This window comes from Callorhinchus milii, unplaced genomic scaffold (assembly GCF_018977255.1).
Source record: "Callorhinchus milii isolate IMCB2004 unplaced genomic scaffold, IMCB_Cmil_1.0 Scaffold25, whole genome shotgun sequence".
In the NCBI taxonomy this organism is placed as follows: domain Eukaryota; kingdom Metazoa; phylum Chordata; class Chondrichthyes; order Chimaeriformes; family Callorhinchidae; genus Callorhinchus; species Callorhinchus milii.
In genome coordinates this window covers 5903524-5921929 of record NW_024704766.1, presented here as the reverse complement: position 1 = coordinate 5921929, position 18406 = coordinate 5903524, and the positions used below count along the sequence as shown (strand labels likewise).

General features: G+C 46.3%; 1 protein-coding gene across 1 annotated transcript; it reads right to left on the bottom strand.

The window, feature by feature from the left end:
- Positions 1–5588: 5588 nt before the first annotated feature.
- Positions 5589–18147, bottom strand: drd2a (dopamine receptor D2a). Its single transcript, XM_007908791.2, has 8 exons — positions 18115–18147; positions 12061–12371; positions 9728–9837; positions 8414–8550; positions 7684–7880; positions 7032–7118; positions 6420–6759; positions 5589–5785 (listed from the first exon to the last, which is right to left on the bottom strand). Exons 2-8 carry the CDS (start codon positions 12337–12339, stop codon positions 5589–5591), a joined length of 1347 nt encoding a protein of 448 aa, XP_007906982.1. The 5' UTR covers positions 12340–12371; positions 18115–18147.
- Positions 18148–18406: the final 259 nt, after the last annotated feature.

The window sequence follows — 18406 nt, the reverse complement described above, 5'->3', positions numbered from 1 at the left end:
CCTGGTTGTTAGTCAATTAGCAGAACGCTTTCCGGGGGTAATAATCCCTCAATAAAATAAAATAAACAGTCAATGCATTTGTATTTCCAGTATATTCTGTGAAGCGCTTTGAAATGTCTTGAAGATGTGATAAGGCGTTATATTAAATGCAAGTATTATTATTATTATTCTTGTTGCACAAATCCAATGTAAATCTCTGTTGGCTGGTCTGGGCGGCTGGACTACTCAGAAGGAATTTGTCACAACCTTTTTGCCCTTGACCATTTGGGCTTTCAATAGCTGGAAGCTATGAAGTGAAAGCTTCTGCCTCAAGATAGACCAGTTGATGAATTTTTTTCTAAAAAGCTGCGGTTTTTCATTTATTTTCCTTTCTTCTTTTACTTGCTTGTTTTCACACTTGCTTTCTTCAACCCCCGGCACCTGAGTCGGCACTTACAGTAATCACGTTTGGACGTGAGGGGTTTACTAACCTGGGAAGGCTGCCTGGCAAAGCGCAAGGAGGGAGGAAGCAATTCAGTCTTTCCATTTTGTCTTCGCTCGAGCTCCTGGCTCAAAGCCAGACAATTACAGCAATAAGCAGAGGCTTTTGTTAGTAATTGCAGGTTGAAGTATAAATAACAGTACTCTTGCCTTGCCTTCCTTCCATTTGCCCTTTTTTTATCACAGAAACTTTTAAGCTCTCCAGTGATGTCTTCTCCCTCCCTCCCTTCCTCCCTTCCTCACTCCTCCACTCATTCCCTCCCTGGGCAGCTGATTGTACACAGTCATTCCACTTTACAGTGTATCCTGTGAAGCGTTTCAAATCATCTCGATGTCGTGATAAGACGCTGTATCAAATGCAAGGGCTATCTTACTGTCTTAAACTACAGGAGTCAGGAATAAATATCAGGTAAATGGGATTTGAAAGGATCGCTCTTTAAAATAGTCAGTACAGACATGGTGGGCCGAATAGCCTTCTTCTGTACAACAACAACTGGCACCCCAGTCGAGCGGAGGTAACAGGTAGTGGGTTGGGGAGTAAGCAGGTCGGAGAGGTGGGGAGGTGGCAGGACATGAAAGGATTGGAAGACGAGTGAGAGTATCTTGAAACCGATCCGTTCGGTGAAAGGGAGCCAGCGGAGCGTTTGGAGATCTGGTGTAATGGGGGTAAGGAGTTTAGTGTGGGTCAGTATGCAGGCGGCGGAGTTCTGGATTTATTGGATTTTGTGGAAAATGGAGCTGGGGAGGGCCTAGAAGAATACTATAATGTTCTATGGTTTCCCTCTGACCTTGGTGCTTTCTATGACAAGGGACAAACTCAAGCAATCTCTCTGTTGGCTAGACTACTCTTCCATTTTCCTAATTCAGGTAGAGTCAGACTTTATTGTTTCTCGAGCCATAAATTTAATCAACAGCAGTGCACCATCTCCTGCTTTCCTTTTCGTTCCTCTAATCTAAAGGTGAGTCAGTTATTAGTGCTTTAATTGACATTTATCCTTAAAACCCAAAGGTTAAGAGCCTACGGAATGATAACAATACCAAGAACCTTGACATTTAATTAGCTTTAGCTTGGATGTAATGTGGAGGTGTTTGTAATTCTGAAAGGATTTGATAAGGTGGACTTTAATAGGCTCTATCCACCTACAATAATCCTTACATTTGATACAGCACCTTATCACGTCATTGATATGTCTTAAAGCGCTTCTCAGAATATACTGTAAAGTGTATTGACTGTATATTTTGGTGGGTGAAACACTGTACAGTCTAATAGGGAGTATAGGAGGAAGTTCTTCACGCAGAGGGTGGTGCAAATGTCGAACTGAATCGTGGTTGAAGCAAAAAACCTTTAGAGGAAACTCGTTGCAAGCAATTTTGTAGAGTCCCGCAGTGTTGTGGTTAGAGCGCTCACCTCGCAAACGACAGGACCTGGTTTGATTCCCAGGCAGAGCAAAATATTAGGCAAGTTTCATTCTTCCACACTCCTGTTTATCCAGCAGAAAGTAGGAACCCGGTTGTTTTGGCAGATAGATTGCTTTCTCCCCAAAAAAATCCTCCAAAAAAAATAAAGTGGTCACTCAATCCACAACTGTTTGTGGGACATTGCTGTGTGTAATTGGCTGTTGCGTTTCATCCACAAAAAAAATCGATCCACATTACGATATATTTTGTGAAGCGCTTTGAGACGTCTCAATAACACGATAAGGCTCTGTATCAAATGCAAGGATTATTATAATTATTATTGTTACGTACACCGACTCGACGGATCACAAAGACGGGGCGGGTAAAGAAAAAGTCCAATATTGTATAACAAAAAACGGGGTGTCTTTATTTTTGCAATGTTGAACACCAGCGCTCTGAAAATCAACACCTCTATACAATGGATTTGTTCCGGTTTTGAATTCATCACAGCCTAACAGTGGCCATTTCTGAGCTTGTCTGTCTTTATCTCGTTCGTGTAAGCCATGTGTCCATTTGAATGCAGGTGGGACATTGCACGCAATTTCCAGCTTTCCCGCTGCTTGTCTAGGTAGGACCTCCCCGTTAGGGCTTTGGCTTGCGAGGTTAACAGGAGCTGAGCGGGAGATTTCCCTGCCCCCAGTGACTGGTTTGCCCTTCCAAATCTTGCTGATGAGCCAGGCTGGGCTGGGCTGGGCTGGCTGGACAGTGCCGTCGAATACTGCGAACCCACCTGGCTCAGGAACCAGACCACCGAGCGCGCCATGGAGGGCTGGCCGGATTCTGACATTCCATTATCAAGTATGTCACCTTAGAGTCAGTTCAGCTCCAAAGAGACTCTGGAGAGCTTTGGGTTCTCTCTTCCATGGAATAACACAGACAGCACATTTCTAATAATAATAATAATAATAATAATCCTTGCATTTGATATATCGCTTTTCACGTCAGGAGGACGTCCCAAAGCGCTTCACAGAACACACTGTAAAGTGAATTGACTGTATATTTGTGGGCGAACGCGGCAGCCAATTGCGCACAGCAATGTCCCACAAACAGTCGTAGATTGAAAATGACCAATTTATTATTGTTTTTGGATTTGGAGGGATTATTATTAGGCTATTTTGCTATTATATTTGCAAATGCCTTCTCCTGCGCCCCCAAATTGCCTCTGCCCCGAAGCTTTAGAAGCTTTTTTATTTTTTAAGAACCCTGCATTTTACAGTCGACGGAGAATTGTGAAATCGCCCTAAATTCAGTCGTTTTTAAGCTCTGTGGAAAAACGTGCAAGGCGGCAGGGAATATATATTTCCCAGATTTGTAAAACATTTGGGATGTGTTTGCCTTCTTGGGCTGAAGAACGTCTATGTCAACCTGCGCCTAATACTCTCCGGAATTAGGTGAGCAGGATTTGTCCCTCCAGGGAGAGAGAGAGAGAGAGAGAGAATTCTATTCCAACAATCTGTCTCTAGGATTTCCATGTGTTGGTGGAATTCTCAGCTTTTGGAGACTCTTAAGCAACGGTGATGGGTTTCCACACGTGTCAGATATCCAGCTGACACTTGGTTGGTGGTGGGGGAGGGGTTAAAATGTTTGCTGATTTACAAATTTGGCAACTAAACATATCATGACATACTAAGAGACATGTTATGGAAATTAGATCCTTTCACCAATTTTTTGCCTTTCAAGGAAGAGCCATATTGACCTCACTGACTATCGCGAACCATAATTCATTGGAATACTCTGTGCTTCGCGCATCATTATAACCCCCCACCTCTCTCTCTCTTCCCCACAACAACCCTCCCCACCCACCCCCCACCCCCCACAACCTGCAAAATGATATCTTTGCGTTCGAGGGATCTTTGTAGTCTAAGTTTAAAAAAATTGAGCTCCAGAAACAAAAATGTCTGCCTTTTGAACTCTGAGCTGGAACCAGGTTATCACCCCCAGCAAACACGGGGTACATTCAGCAAAGCAAGTCCAGGACTTTGTTCCTCCCCCTTTTTTTTCGCCGGGTGGTGGGTGGTAAAGTATCAAATTATTGCTCCTGGAGGTGGGTGGAGATGTTTTGTGTTCAGTGCCTGATATCCTGAAACCGGCCCTCTTTAAAACTGCGGATCGAGAATGTAAAATATTCTTTCCCAGTCCTGAACGAGTTGGGATAAGGCGCTCTATCAAATGCAAGGATTATTATTATTTTTATTATTATTCTTCACCCGGACATTAAAGATCGCGTGACATTGTTGGAAAAGAGAGAAGGGAGTTTTTCTCAGCTTCCTGGCCGACAATCCCTCCGGGTAAAGTCAATCAAGCGCTTCCGAGCTATGTGCGTGCATGTTGGTGGGTGGGGGGAGGAGTGGGGGAGGGGTTCCTTGCCATGAGCAAAATTTGTAGGCTGTCTGTGCCTACAAATTCAGTTACTTCACTTCATCGCAGTTACTTTGACAGCAATTCAACATAAGTCATTTTTTATAAAAAAAATTCTTGGCATGTTGAGAGTTGTGGGTCTGGTGGGAGAGTCTTGTCTAACAAGCCCTTGACCCATCTCTGTTGATAATACAAGACATTAATAACCTTTCCCCTTAAGCTTTAACAACCTGTAAGAGAATACGACAGGCCAGAACCCAATAAAACAGTATATATTGGCCAGTGAATTGCGGTTTGGACGTTGGTACATATTGCTTAAATATCACTCTACTAAGTTAGGTTGTCTATCTGTGTGTAAAGTGAAGCTGCAGTGAATTCTATTCAACTTCAAGTCAGGACTTGGCTTGAGTGACAAAACTTGGTTGCTCTCTCTGGCGAAACAACATGCAGTTTCTAGCCTGAGCTATGCCATCGAATACTGATTGATCTGGGAACAACTGGCGTGAGAGAATACTGACCCACAGCTAATACTCGGTCAATAATAATTGAACAAACCCGAAGAAACGAAACCCTGCGATCTCATGTCGATTGCTCTCCTGAGACTCCATCATAACCTCACTGCAACTTGCCGTGCGCTGATTTCCGTCCTACCCGCTCATCGCAACATGAGGGATTGCCAGTTCGTTCTCGGCGGCTTCTGAGCCGGCCAAGAAAATGTCCTTTAATATCTTGGCGTCTACTCACCAAAAATAAGTCAAATTTGGCTTATTACCAGCAAAGTGCCTCCAGGACCCAAACTCACTCGTCCATTGGGGCCAGAAGGTTGCAATGCTCACTGGCCCAAGACCAATGTTTGGCGCTCCTTGAATAGTAATGAGTTATAAATTGCTAGCCATGCAAATGGAACTTATTTTACATCAGAGCTTTGTCTTTGGTCAAAGACATAAAGAGGTCCTTTTTTTTCGTTATTTTCAAAGAAAATTCCCTACAAACTGCTAGGTTCTTGTGTTCTCTGCTCTGTTATATACCCAGAGTGTCGCGCACACTCACAATCTCACACATACACACACACACAAACCCGCACACACATACACCATCTCACACTGATGCGCACACACACATACACACACATTACACACACAAATGCACATAAATGTGCCCGATAGATGCTATCTGTGTTCTCCTGTTTAAAAAATAAAGTAATTACAAGCATGGAGTGTCCTTTAACGGGTGAATCTATCTCTGTACAATTCGGGAGCCCGGCTGACAGTTCAAGGGAAGGGTGAACGAGTTTAGCAGTGAAGGATTTTGATGAAGGCTTTTCTGAACTCCACGTTGAAGGTGGTGTAAATGATGGGATTCACTGCGCTGTTGACGTATCCCAGCCAGGTGAAGGCACTGTACAGTGCTGGAGTGATGGAGCATTTGGTGCAGTGCATGTTCAGGATGTGAGTGATGAAAAAGGGCAGCCAACATATGATGAAAACGCCTGGAACAGGAAGGAAAGAGAAACCGAGTTTAGTTGTTTGCTTCAAAGGTACGTTACCATTGAGACCGTTAGCGAACGATAATCATCCTTGCTTTGGATATAGCGCCTTATCATGTCTTCGAGACGTCTCAAAGCTTTTTACACAATATAATGTAAAGTGCAAACCATATATTTTGTGGGCGAAACGCAATAGCCAATTGCGCACAGCAGTGTCCCAAGAAAAGTGGTGGATTGAGTGAACAAATTATTATTATTGTTTTATTTATTTGAAGGAATTATTATCACCGGAATGTGATCCGCCAATGGACTAACAACCGTGTACCCACTTACTGCTAGGTAAACGGAGGAATGTGTATGGAGTAAGGAAACTTTCACCCCGCCCGGGAATCGAATCTGGGTCCTCTCGCTTGCGAGGCGAGCGCTCCAACCAATAAGCTACAGGACTCCACATATAGCACATCACAACATTGAGATGTCTCAAAGCACTTCACAGAATATATTGTGAAGGGGATTGACTGTGTATACGCGGCAACCAATTGCGCACAGCAGTGTCCCACAAACGGTGGTGGATTGAGGGACCACATCTTCTTTCGAACGAAACAAGCAAGGAAGGAAGAGCGAGGAGCCAACAAACCGAGGACAATGGCCAACATCTGAGTTGCTTTCTTCTCCTTTTGCTGAGACAGCTTCCTCCTGCTCAGCGTCTTGAGCGAGGTCCTCGTTTTGCCATTGGGCATGGACTGGATCTCGAACGCTTTGGCTGCCTTGGAGCTGTCTTTGGCGTGCCCATTTTTCTCGCCTTTCACCGGGCTCCCCGAGGGAGTGGGCAGATTGGAGCTGGCTCCCTGGTTGGAGGGCAAGGGCACCCCCAGTTGACGGTGGACCCCGGTCAGTTTCAGCTTGGTGTGCTCTGAGGGGGGGCTAGCGGACGACATCATCTCCATCTCCATCTCGTCTGGATGGTTGACAGCTTCCTGGACCAGGATCTAATATGATAATACAATAATAAAAATCATAACCCTTGCATTTGATATAACGCCTTGTCACGTCTTCGAGACGTCTCAAACCGCGGGCGCTGCTAACCTACTTAGGCAAGTTTCCTACTTACTGCTACGTAAACAGAGGTGTGTGGAGTAAGGAAACTTGCCTAAGGTTTTGCCCCAACCGAGAATTGAACCCGGGTCCTTTCGGTTTCGAGGCAAGTGCTCTAACCACTGAGCTTCAGGACTAAAGTGTCAGCGCTTACCACTTTCTTTTTATTGACGGGGAAGCTCCCGTTTGACTTCACAATCATCGTGCACAGCTTCACGTCCTCTGGGTGGGTGCATTTGTCCTGAGCGCAAGAACAAATGAAACAATCATTGCGGAGAATGAGCAGCAGTGCTGTCTCTGTTGCCCCGTTCCCCTCTCATCTCAATTCATCTCCTCGGTAGGTTACTTTGGCCTTCTGTCTTCGCAGCTGCTCATGGTGTAACACATCATGCTCCAATACACATGGAACATAGGAACTTAGGAACAAGAGGAGGCCATTCAGCCCCTTGAGCCCGTTCAGCCATCCTATTAGATCATGCTTCAATGACCCACCTTTGCCCCATATCCCTTGATACCCTAAGCTCACAAATATCTATCCACCTCAGTCTTGAGCGTTTGAATGGATCCGGCCATCATCCTCAGCCTTTTGAATAGAATACTGAATGTTTTTATCATGACATAAAGTGCACCAGTGTACAAACAGTTACGCCCGATTCAAGACCTCCTCTTCGACCACGCCTTTGGTCACCCTCCTACCCTCGCCCTTACTGCCCTCCACCACTGGTGGCCATTTTTTTTTTTTTTTTTTAGCATGCCTCCTTACGATGCTGTACAAATGTTGTCGTCGTTGTTGTTGCTGTTGTTACCTTTAACGGTGCCTGCATGTCAGTTTCCATCCCACTGTTGCGCTTTGTGTTCACCCGCTTTCGTCGTTTCCTCAGCACCACATAGATCTGCACGTACACCAGCAGGGTCACGATGAAAGGCATATAGAAGGAGAATATCGACGAGTAAACCACAAAATCGGGGTTCACTATGGTACAGATGGTATCGACCCGAGTCTCTGCCGTACAGAAAGGAAACCCGACTTAGTGAGGAACATTTTAGAGGCATATCCCCCAGTTATAACGCGGGGAGTGGTTTGGGGGGTCCATAAGCTCAACTCAAACCCTGCATCGTAACGAGTGAGGCAGTGCCGAAAAAATAAAATGGCCGCCGGTCAGCATTCCCGGCTCGTCAGATCGCCACTGTCATCACTTCCTGTGCCTTTGAGGAAGAGTTGTTGATGTCACTTCCTTCGCGTTGAGCTTCGCGCGGGCTGCTGATGTCACTTGCCACGCGTTCAGTAAGGAAGAGTTGCCGACATCACTTCCTGCGCATCGAGGAAGAGTTACTTGATCTAATTTCCTGCGCGTTCAGGAAGAGTCGCTGACGTCACTTCCTGTGCGGGGCAGGAAACCGGGCCCGTCAGCACGTACCGTTCTATAAGCAGATCTGGACTACACCAAAGTTTGTTGTAATGGAGGGGTGGGGTGGGGGGAGGGCGTTGGCCTGTAGATAATGATTAGATAAGATGGCAACTTGTTTTGGGGTTACCTGTGTTATTGAATCCGAACAGCAATGGGCAGGAAATGACAAAAGACAGGGTCCAGACCACCGAGATCATGACAGTAACTCTTCGTCTTGAGCTGTAGCGTGTGTTGTAGAGCATCGGCAGCGCAACCGCCGTGTACCTGTAACATCAGGGATACATTAGGGAACTTATCACTGGCTACTCCGTTAGGCTTGTGCACTAGACAGCGATATCAAGGGCAAGCTATGTGGCTTCAGCTGGTTAGACTCCAACAGTTAGTCCAACGCACACTCTAGGCTCCCCAAGCCTTGGCTCTTGCACAGTGTAAACAGCCCGGCTCATCAGCAGGACCTGGAAGGGCAGACTAGTCACGGCGGACAGGGAATCCTGCCACTCAGCTCCTGTTAATCCTGGAAGCCCAAGCCCTAACGGGTAGGGTAGTCCTAGCTGGACAAGCTTGCCAAACAGTGCTATCAATGGCAAGCTATGGGGTTTTAGCTATTAACTGTCCAGCAGTTACCCCAACGCACACTCTGGGCTCCCCCAAGGGCTTGGCTCTTACCAACCTGCACCAAATATTTTCAGGAATTAGGTCAGCAAAGTTGTGCACTCGCCCTTCTTGCCGAGATCCCATTAAAACCTTTCCGCTTTCTGGACAATCTATCCTACTCAAACCCAATCAATCGTAACAAGAAAATCCAATTCCAAGTATCGCAGAAATGGGATTCCGGGAAACTGTGAAGATGTCACACATCAAATCAGTTGGATAATAAAATAATAATAATCTTTACGTTTGAAACAGCGCCTTTCATGTTCGGAGGATGTCTCAAAGCGCTTTACGGGATTTTCCACAAAGTGTAGTTACTGTATTTTGCAGGTGGACACAGCAGCCAATTTGCACACAGCAACGTCCTAGAAGTAGCCATGAAGTAAATGATCAAATGGCCAGGACAACGGGAGAGAAACGCTACCTTCCCTTTACGAATAGCGCTAAGGGATCTTTAACGTCCACCTGAACAGGCAGACAAGACATCGGTTTAACATCTCAACCGAAGGACGGCACCTCTGACAACGAAACTGTCTCTGCTGCTCTGGTGCATCAGCTTAGATTATGTGAGTTCAAATTCCCCCTAACCGTGGGGGTTGGAACCCACAACCCATTTTACTCCGAGGCAAGAGTGCTACCAACTGAGCCTGGCTGACACCCAAAGATAGGCTGCAAGTTTAAAGCCAACAGGTTACGGCCCAACCCTGTAGCGCAGTTCGAGACGTCCTCCTGGCGTGAAAGGGCACTGCGTCAAACGTGAGGCTTAGGTAAATTCCAACACACACCTTACCTGTCGATGCTAATGGCGCAAAGGTTTAGGATGCTGGCTGTGCACATCATGACATCCAGAGTCACAAAGATATCACAGTGGATTCGGCTAAATCTCCACTCTCCCACCACCTACACGACACAGGGGGCAACGACACGTCAACTGGACAAGTGCATACGGTCAACTGCATCAGGAATGTCGGATTCTCTCTCTCTGCGCAACCGACCAACAAGTGAAACGTGGAACAATGATGATCGTTGTATTTAGAAGTTACTTCATTGCATTTAGTACAAACGGTGTAACTAGTTAGACGTCAGTGGATCTGTGGGTGTGTGTGAGTGTGTGGGCGTGTGTGAGTGTGTGTGAGTGTGTGGGAGTGTGTGGGTGTGTGTGAGTGTGTGGGCGTGTGTGAGTGTGTGTGAGTGTGTGGGAGTGTGTGGGTGTGTGTGAGTGTGTGGGTGTGTGAGTGTGTGTGAGTGTGTGTGTGGGTGTGTGAGTGAGCGAGCACCATAATTTTCACATCAGATAATGATCCGTTGCCATGTTTGGTGCTACATCTTCTGTAACATGGATGGATGGATGGATGGAGTGAGGAGGCTAAATGCATCTCTGACAACTTGTGTCAGCTTCCCCGTTGCCTCATATCCCTGTTTTGTAATGGGGTTGTTGGTGGTGATGGTGGTGGGGGGTGGGTGGGTAGGGTGCGTGGGGGGGTGGGGGGAACAGGACTTTGTGGACGTCCTGAAATTCAGCTCAAAGCCCCACCTTGAACCCACAACCTCCTGTTTTCGGAGGGGAGAGTTTTTCCAGCTAGAACTTAGGCAAGTTTCTCCATGCACCTCTGTGTACCTAGCAATAAGTAGGAACACAGTCACTAGTGGGACTGTTTGTGGGACGCTGCTGTGCGCAATTCGCTGCCACGTTTCGCCCAGAAAATACGCCGTCAATCCACTTTACAGTATATCCTGTGAAGCACCTTGAGACGTCTCAACGACGTGATAAGGCGCTACATCAAATGCAAGGATTATTATTATTTATTATTGCTGACCCATCTACCATGTTCGATCGCAAGCGATTTATGATGAGGAAAATCCCTCAACTCTACGGCACTCTGTGGCTTTCTACTGCGGAAAGCAAAATTCTCCCTACTCCCGTCAGTGTGAGCACAAGACAAGTGGGCAATACATTTCAATTTATTGGAGATCACAAGCTTTTGACCCGCGCTCGCTCTCAAGGATAGGGTTTCTGCTAAAACAATGAGGTTACAGAAATGATTAGGATGAAGAATTGGAGAATTCAGCGTGAAAGGCCATTGTGCCTTTTCTGTTAATAAGCTCTGGATCCTGTGTCAGCGAACGAGCTCAGCTGAAATCAAAAGCTTTCTCTCTCTCTCTCTCTCTCTCTCTGGTAGGTAAGTCTCTCCCTTCGCTCACACGTAGAGGAAAGCTCAGAGGCTAAATGAGTTCTCTCAGATTTGAGCATTTCCAAAGCATTTCCACATCGAGTTATATGCCAACAAATATACAGTCCACAAATATACAGTCAATTCACTTTACAGTGTGTTCTGTGAAGCGCTTTGGGACGTCCTCCCGACGTGAAAAGCGCTATATCAAATGCAAGGATTATTATTATTATATGGAGTGATAGAGCACGGGAACAGGCTATTCGGCCCAACTAGACGCTGCCAGTGGCTATCTCCATACGACTACTATGGTCAGGGTCTGAAACACTGAACACTGTCCAGCACTTTGAGACGTCCTCCCGACGTGAAAAGCGCTTTACAAGTGTAATTTTGTTGTTGTTGTTGCTGTACTAATAAGAATAATCCTTGTGTTTGATACAGCGCCTTATCAAGTCGTTGAGACGTCTCAAAGCGCTTCACAGAATATAATGTAACGTGGAGTGACTGTGTATTTTGTGGGCGAAACGCGGCAGCCAATTACGCACAGCAGCGTCCCCACAAACAGTCGTGGATTGAGAGAGCAATTTTTTTTTTATTTTTTTTTTCGCGGGATTCTTATCCCTGGAAAGCGATCCGTCAATCGACTAATAACTGGGTTCCTACTCACTGCGAGGTAAACAGAGGCGTGTGGAGTGAGGAAATTTGCGAGCTCACTAAACACTGCACTAAACAACTCCCCCACCCTTACTAATCTCCTCTCTTATTCCCCTCTATTCCCTTGTGTATGATTCAACGACCTCCAAAAAAAGAAGAGCATGCAGACTCAGCAACAACAAGAACAACCACAAATTAAACTTGTATAGCACCGGAAAGACATCCGAAAGACTTCCCAAGGCTCCGGACATTCACGGTGGAGGGGGTTTTGGACCCGAGCTGGGAGTTGAAGACTCACCTCCATGTACACCACCCAGGGCATCACCAAGGTGGCTACGAGAAGGTCAGCCACTGCCAGGCTGACGATGAGATAGTTGGTGGTGGTCTGCAGGGCTTTCTCTCGGGATACGGCCATACACACCAGCACGTTGCCGAAAATGATGACAAAGATCAGGAGCGTGAACAGCATGGCGTAGTAATTATAGTGGTACTTCTCTCCCCCCTCCGTGCCGTTAACAGGCTCCGTCCAATTTCCATCGTAGGTCTCGTTGAAGGCAATGGTGCTGAAAGAATCCATGAGGGCCAATTGTCACATCCACACAGTCTGCCCTGCAACCAAAGGAAGAGGGTAAACTCCAGGCTCTAATAGTGCAGTGACAGGAGTCATATATAATATATAATAATAATAATAATAATCCATGCATTTGATATAGCGCCTTATCACATTGGCGAGATGCCTCAAAGCGCTTTAGAATATACTGTAAAGTGGAGTGACTGTGTATTTTGTGGGCAAAGCATGGCAGCCAATGGTGCACAGCAGCGTCCCACAAACAGTCGTGGATTGAGTGACCAAATTGTTTTTTTGGAGGCATTTTTACTCCTGGAAAATCGATCAGCCAATCGACAAACAACCAGGTTCCTATCTGCTAGGTAAACATGCGTGTGGAGTAAGGAAACTTGCCTAGGGTTTTGCCCCATCCGGGACCTGAACCCAGGTCCTCTCTCTTGTGAGGTGAGCACTCTAACCACTGCCTTATGGGACTCCATGTAACAGGAAGAGAGAATTAGGAGGGATAAACGTCAGTATAGACTGGGTGGGCTGATTGGCATGTTTGGTTGTCTACACAGTATGGTCTGTGTAATTCTACATAGTCAGTCCAAGACAGTGGACTGACAACGATCCAGATAGGAAAAAGGCCAGAGTACATTGAGCTTGAATGCAACAAGGGAGGGAAGTTTGGAACAAAATGACAATAAGAGTATTAATAACATAATAATAATAATAATAACATAGTGGAAGAACATGAGAGAGGGGAGGATTACTTGATAAATTGACTGACCTTTGGCGGAGTACATCTAAACAGAAGGTCGGTGGATTTATTGACCATGGAAGGGAGGTTCTATGAACAGTTATGACAGTGAGAGAAGCTCGAGGCTACAGCTGGGAGATGAAAGGCCCATCAGTTGACCAGGATCACAGCATCACTTGGCTGCAGAAAACTTATCAAGTGGCAACTTGGCTATAAAAAGGCCAAGTGACTAACAGCGCAGCGTTCCTGAGAGAGATCCGATTTTTTTGTCCTACATCTGAAATCAGACAATTGAGGGCCGGCTAATAAATCCAGCTGTTTTGATGTTTCCAACTGCTGTGAAGCGGCTGCGAAATGTTTGCTTTGTGTACCTTGGGAGCTTGGTGAAGGCGTGGAAAGATTTTCACACAGCGAGTTGTTTATCTAGGAGGTACAAGGGATTAATCTTTGACCGTGTTCCTTGAAAAGGCTAAAAGAAAATTGGGTATTGGTTAGAGCGCTTGCCTCCCAGATGCGAGAGGGGTTTGATTCCCGGGCAGGGTGAAACCTTAAGCAGGTTTCCTTACTCCACGCACCTCTTTTTACCCAACAGTAAGCAGGAACCCAGTTGTTAGTCGATTGGACGATCGCTTTTCAGGGGTAATGATCCCTCCAAAAAAAAGTGGTCCCTCAATCTATGACTGTTTGGACGCTGCTGTGCGCAATTGGCTCCCGCGTTTCGCCCACAAGATATACAGTCAACTCACTTTACAGTCTGTGAAGCGCTTTGAGATGTCTCAACCAAGTGATAAGGCGCTGTATGAAATGCAAGGATCACTATCATTATCAGAGTGTTATGTTAAGTATTATTCTTATTGATTATTCTTAACAAGCCAGTTGCAGAGAGATAGTCGGCTGCAATTCCTATTTACTCGTTGATTTATTGTTCCCGTGATCTTACTTCTGACCCGAATGAACCAGTATTTGCTGTGTGTAGAGAGGTTCAACACACAAGTTCAACGCACATTTGCCCACAGTGCTATCGCCGCACAACATATAATGTTCTTTGCTTGATTCCGGGCTTCGTTCAGCAATCGTTCCAGATGTTCCTTCTGAAACTGGAGCCTCTCGGTGGGAGTGGGGGGAAGGAAGGAGGGAGAAAAGGAGGTTAGGAAAGGGAGGGAGGGAGGGAGGGAGGGAGGGAGGGAAAGAAAGAAAGAAAGAAAGAAAGGAAACCACAAAAGCTTGGCTGATGTTGGAAATGCTTTTAATTTGCTAAGTGTGAAGAGAGACGTTCACGTGCACACAGACAGCCACGCACCTCGGGCAAGAAGGCGCTGCGATGACGTCTCTCAATAGGGACATGCTAGAGTGGGTCAGCCTTCACACCCGGGAGGGATGGGTTCAAACATCTAACACTGCCATATTGCACGGCTACTTCTCTTGCCGACGAGTATTTTTGCTTTATTTTGACGAGGATGGTTTAGACGTGTGCCACAGGCGGCCTCCTCTTAATTGAAGGGCTCGTCTCCCCCAGAGCTGTCCTCAAAGCTGTCTCAACGACATGATAAGGTGCTATATCAAATGCAATGACCATTGTTAAGAACAAGTAGGAGGGTGGCCGAAAGTGCGGTTGAAGAGGAATGGTTTGAGACGCGCCTTGAAGGCGGCAAGTGAGGAAGCGAGGCAAGAGAACTGTGGGATGGAGTTCCAAAGGGCGGGGGCAGAGAGGCTGAAGGCCCGACTTATTTAAGACTATATAATATAAGTTAGTACAATCCAATGCATTAACCCTAATTCTTATGTTCTTATGAGCGGAAGGGAGGGGGAGAGAGAGAGAGGGAGGGAGGGAGGGAGGGAGGAGAGAGATGAGTGAGAGAGAGAGAGAGAGAGAGAGAGAGAGAGCGTGTAGGATGCAGATTAGATAAGTGTCATTAAGCTTTCTGTTGCAATTATTTTCCCGTTTGTTCTCCTGCCTTGCAAAATCAATTAGCGGATCAATGGAACGATGATTGAAAGACATTGTCAAGTCTAACTGAATGTGGTGTGAATCTCGCCAGCCCAGGTCCCCACTGCCCAGTGAGCCGGTGTAACCCTACAGGCGGTGAGGCTGACCTCCATCCCAGCAAATAGCTTCTTTCAGGAAGATTGTCACTGCTGGACCCGATGTTTATCTCCACCAGAACCTTCAGTGGGAAATCTCCATGGCTTTGGTGCTCCCTCCCAACGTGAAAAGCGCTATTCAATAATAATAACAATCTCTGCATTTGATACGTCTCAAAACTCTTCACCGAATACACCATAAAGTGGAGTGGCTGTGCTTTTTGTGGGCGAAACGGGGCAGCAGTGATGTCCCATAAACAGCCGTGGATTGCGTGACTTTTTTTTGAGGGATTATTACCCTCAAATCCACTTACAACCGGGTTCCTACTTACTGTTAGGTAAACAGAGGCGTGTGGACTAAGGAAAATTGCCTGCGGTTTCGCTCCACCCTGGAATCAAACCCAGGTTGTCTCACTATTATTGAATAGCTTATTAGCAATAACAACAAATTACATTTGTATATTACCCCTTTTGTGTTGGGAGGACGTCCCAAGGCGCTGGGCAATCAGAAGAATAATCCTTGCATTTGATACAGCGCCTTATCACATCATCGAGACGTCTCAAAGCGCTTCACACGACATACTGTGCATTGTGCGGGTGAAACGCGGCACCTCAACAGCGTCCCGCAAACAGTCGTGGATTGAGTGACCGCATTAGTATTATTATTTATTTTCATTTCAAATCTGAATTGTGTTGGATCTCACATTGCAGTGGTGAATGCAGTCGTCGCAGCTGAGCGAACATCTCGTTATTATTAACGGGACCGGGGAAAGAGATAAGAGATGAAAAGAGGCAATTTTTTCTCTCTCTCTCTCTCCCTCTCTTTTAATATGAAAAATAAATCGCAGAATAACAATGCGTCTGAGAGCTTCCAACCGGATATATCAGACGTGCGGGTGGTGGGGGAGGGTAATGGCTCAGAGCAGAAAATAGCCTTTTATAGTCAGTGTTTTTAAAAAAATCTTTCTGATACGCAGGAAGGTTTAAAAATGCAACCGAGAGATGAAGGTAACCGTGTCTGGACATTTCATTCCCTCTGTTTCTTTATTTCTTTTCTACCCCCATGACTTTGAACACGCACGGTCTAGGCCGACTCCCCAACAGCTACAACAACTTGCATTTACACAGCACCACCCCCCACCCGCCCCCACTCTCATCCCCCCTCGCTTACGCACGGTAGAGTCCCAGAGTGCATGATAGTGGCGGAGCACGACACCGAGCCGGGAGATTGGGGGAAGTTTGGACCGGGGCGAGGCAGAGGGATAAAGGGAAAATGTTCCAGAATTTCGGGGCGCAGTGGCTGAAAGTGCGGCTGCCGATGGTGGGAACGGAGAGTGCGAGAGACAAGCAGGAGGCCAGAGCCAGTCGAGCAGAGGCAGCGGTTTATTGGATTGGGGTTCAGCTTGTTGATGTCGTTTGGTGGGTTCCAGCACAGTGTTGTTGGGGGGAAGGGTTGGTGAACTGTCGGAGACATGGACGCTTGGTTTAACTTCTCACTGGAAGGCTTGCACCTCCGACAATGCCATGCCTTCCCCCCTCCGTCTCCCCACCAACCGCAAGCACCACATTGGAATATCAGCCTGGACTGTGTGAGCTCAAAGCCTTGATATCTTCTACCAGAGAAAGGAAAAAAGGTTCAAAGGTGTCCAAGAATGAATGGAAACTGTCTCACGTTTGTACTGTGACAACCAGGAAAGGGTTAGAGAGGAGAACATAGCAAACAGCCTCCAAATTGGGTTGTAATTCTGTGCTTCCGTAGTCACTAACACTAAGGCATCGATTCCCATGTGGGGCAAAACCTTATGCAAGTTTCCTTACTCTGCTCGCCTCTGTTTACCTAAAGTAAGTAGAAACTGGTTGTTAGTCGATTGGAGAATCGATTTCCAGGGGTGATAAACCCTCTCAAAAAAAATTATTTGTGGGACGCACAATTGCCTGCCGCGTTTCGCCCACAAAATACACAGCCACTACACTTTACAGTACATTGTGTGAAGCGCTTTAAGATGCCTCAATGATTTGATAAGGCACTATGTCAAATGCAAAGATTCTTGTTCTTATTAACACAATGGACCTCATCACACACATTGCCTGTGATCTAATGTCAAAGAGAAAACACTTCTCAGTTTCTGGTTTCAACTGGAACCATCCGCTGAGAATAAAATGAAATGCCCTTTATTTTTTCGCGGAAAATCTCTCTGAATCGTATTGATTTTCCGACGTCCCCTTTTGCTGTTCTAGGTAGCATAAAGAGGTCTGCGGTGAATTGGTATTGTCAAGGCCAGCTCGCATCTATATAGCGTCCTTCACATGAATAGTAGACTTGATCCCGGAGGAGAGGCTGGAGCTTGAGAAAGGGATCATAGTATGAGCCAGTCAGCTTTACAGTGTCTCTCTCCAAGGCTCATACAACACACCACCACTACACCATAAGCTTACTGCATCTCTATGCTTACTGTGAAGTCCTGTAACCTAGTGGAATAGAACGCCTGGGTTCTATTCCCCGGGAGGGCGAAACCTCCGGCAAGCTTCCCGACTCCACAAGCTTCGGTTTAACCCACCAGTAAGTAGGAACCCGGGTGTTCATCGATTGGCTTTCTGAGGGTCATTAATTCCTTCCCCCCAAAAAATGCCATCACTCAATCCACGACTGTTTGTGGGATGACTGCTGTGCGCCATTGGCTGCCGCGTTTCGCCCACAAAACACACAGTCACTGCACTTTACAATACATTCAGTGAAGTGCCTTGAGACGCCTCAATGACGCGATAAGGTGCTGTAACAAATGCAAGGATTATTATTATTATTATTCATTAATTAAATTAATCGCTCGATTTAACTGGTTCCCGACTAGCAAAGTTGGAACAGAGTTTTACTTTGTTAACACAAGAGATTCCAAGACGTAGGTCTGTAACCAATTTGCTTAGCGCACCCCCCCCCACCCCCACCTCCCCAAGGCACCTACGTCTTGGAATCTCAGGTCCTCGCTTACAGCTGCTCAGAAAGGCTCCCGACAATGTGTTTTGCAGCTTCTGATCTCACTCCCATCTTCACCTCTTCCTCACCGCACAGAGCCTGAGAGAAGCAACAAAGAAGGAGAGTCTGATCACACAGGTACACGGGAGATTCAAACAATAATACATGATAATCATAATAATAATATTAATAATCCTTGCATTTGATACAGCGCCTTATCACGTCTTCGAGACGTCTCAAAGCGCTTCACAGGATATACTGTAGAGTGTAGTGATTGTGTA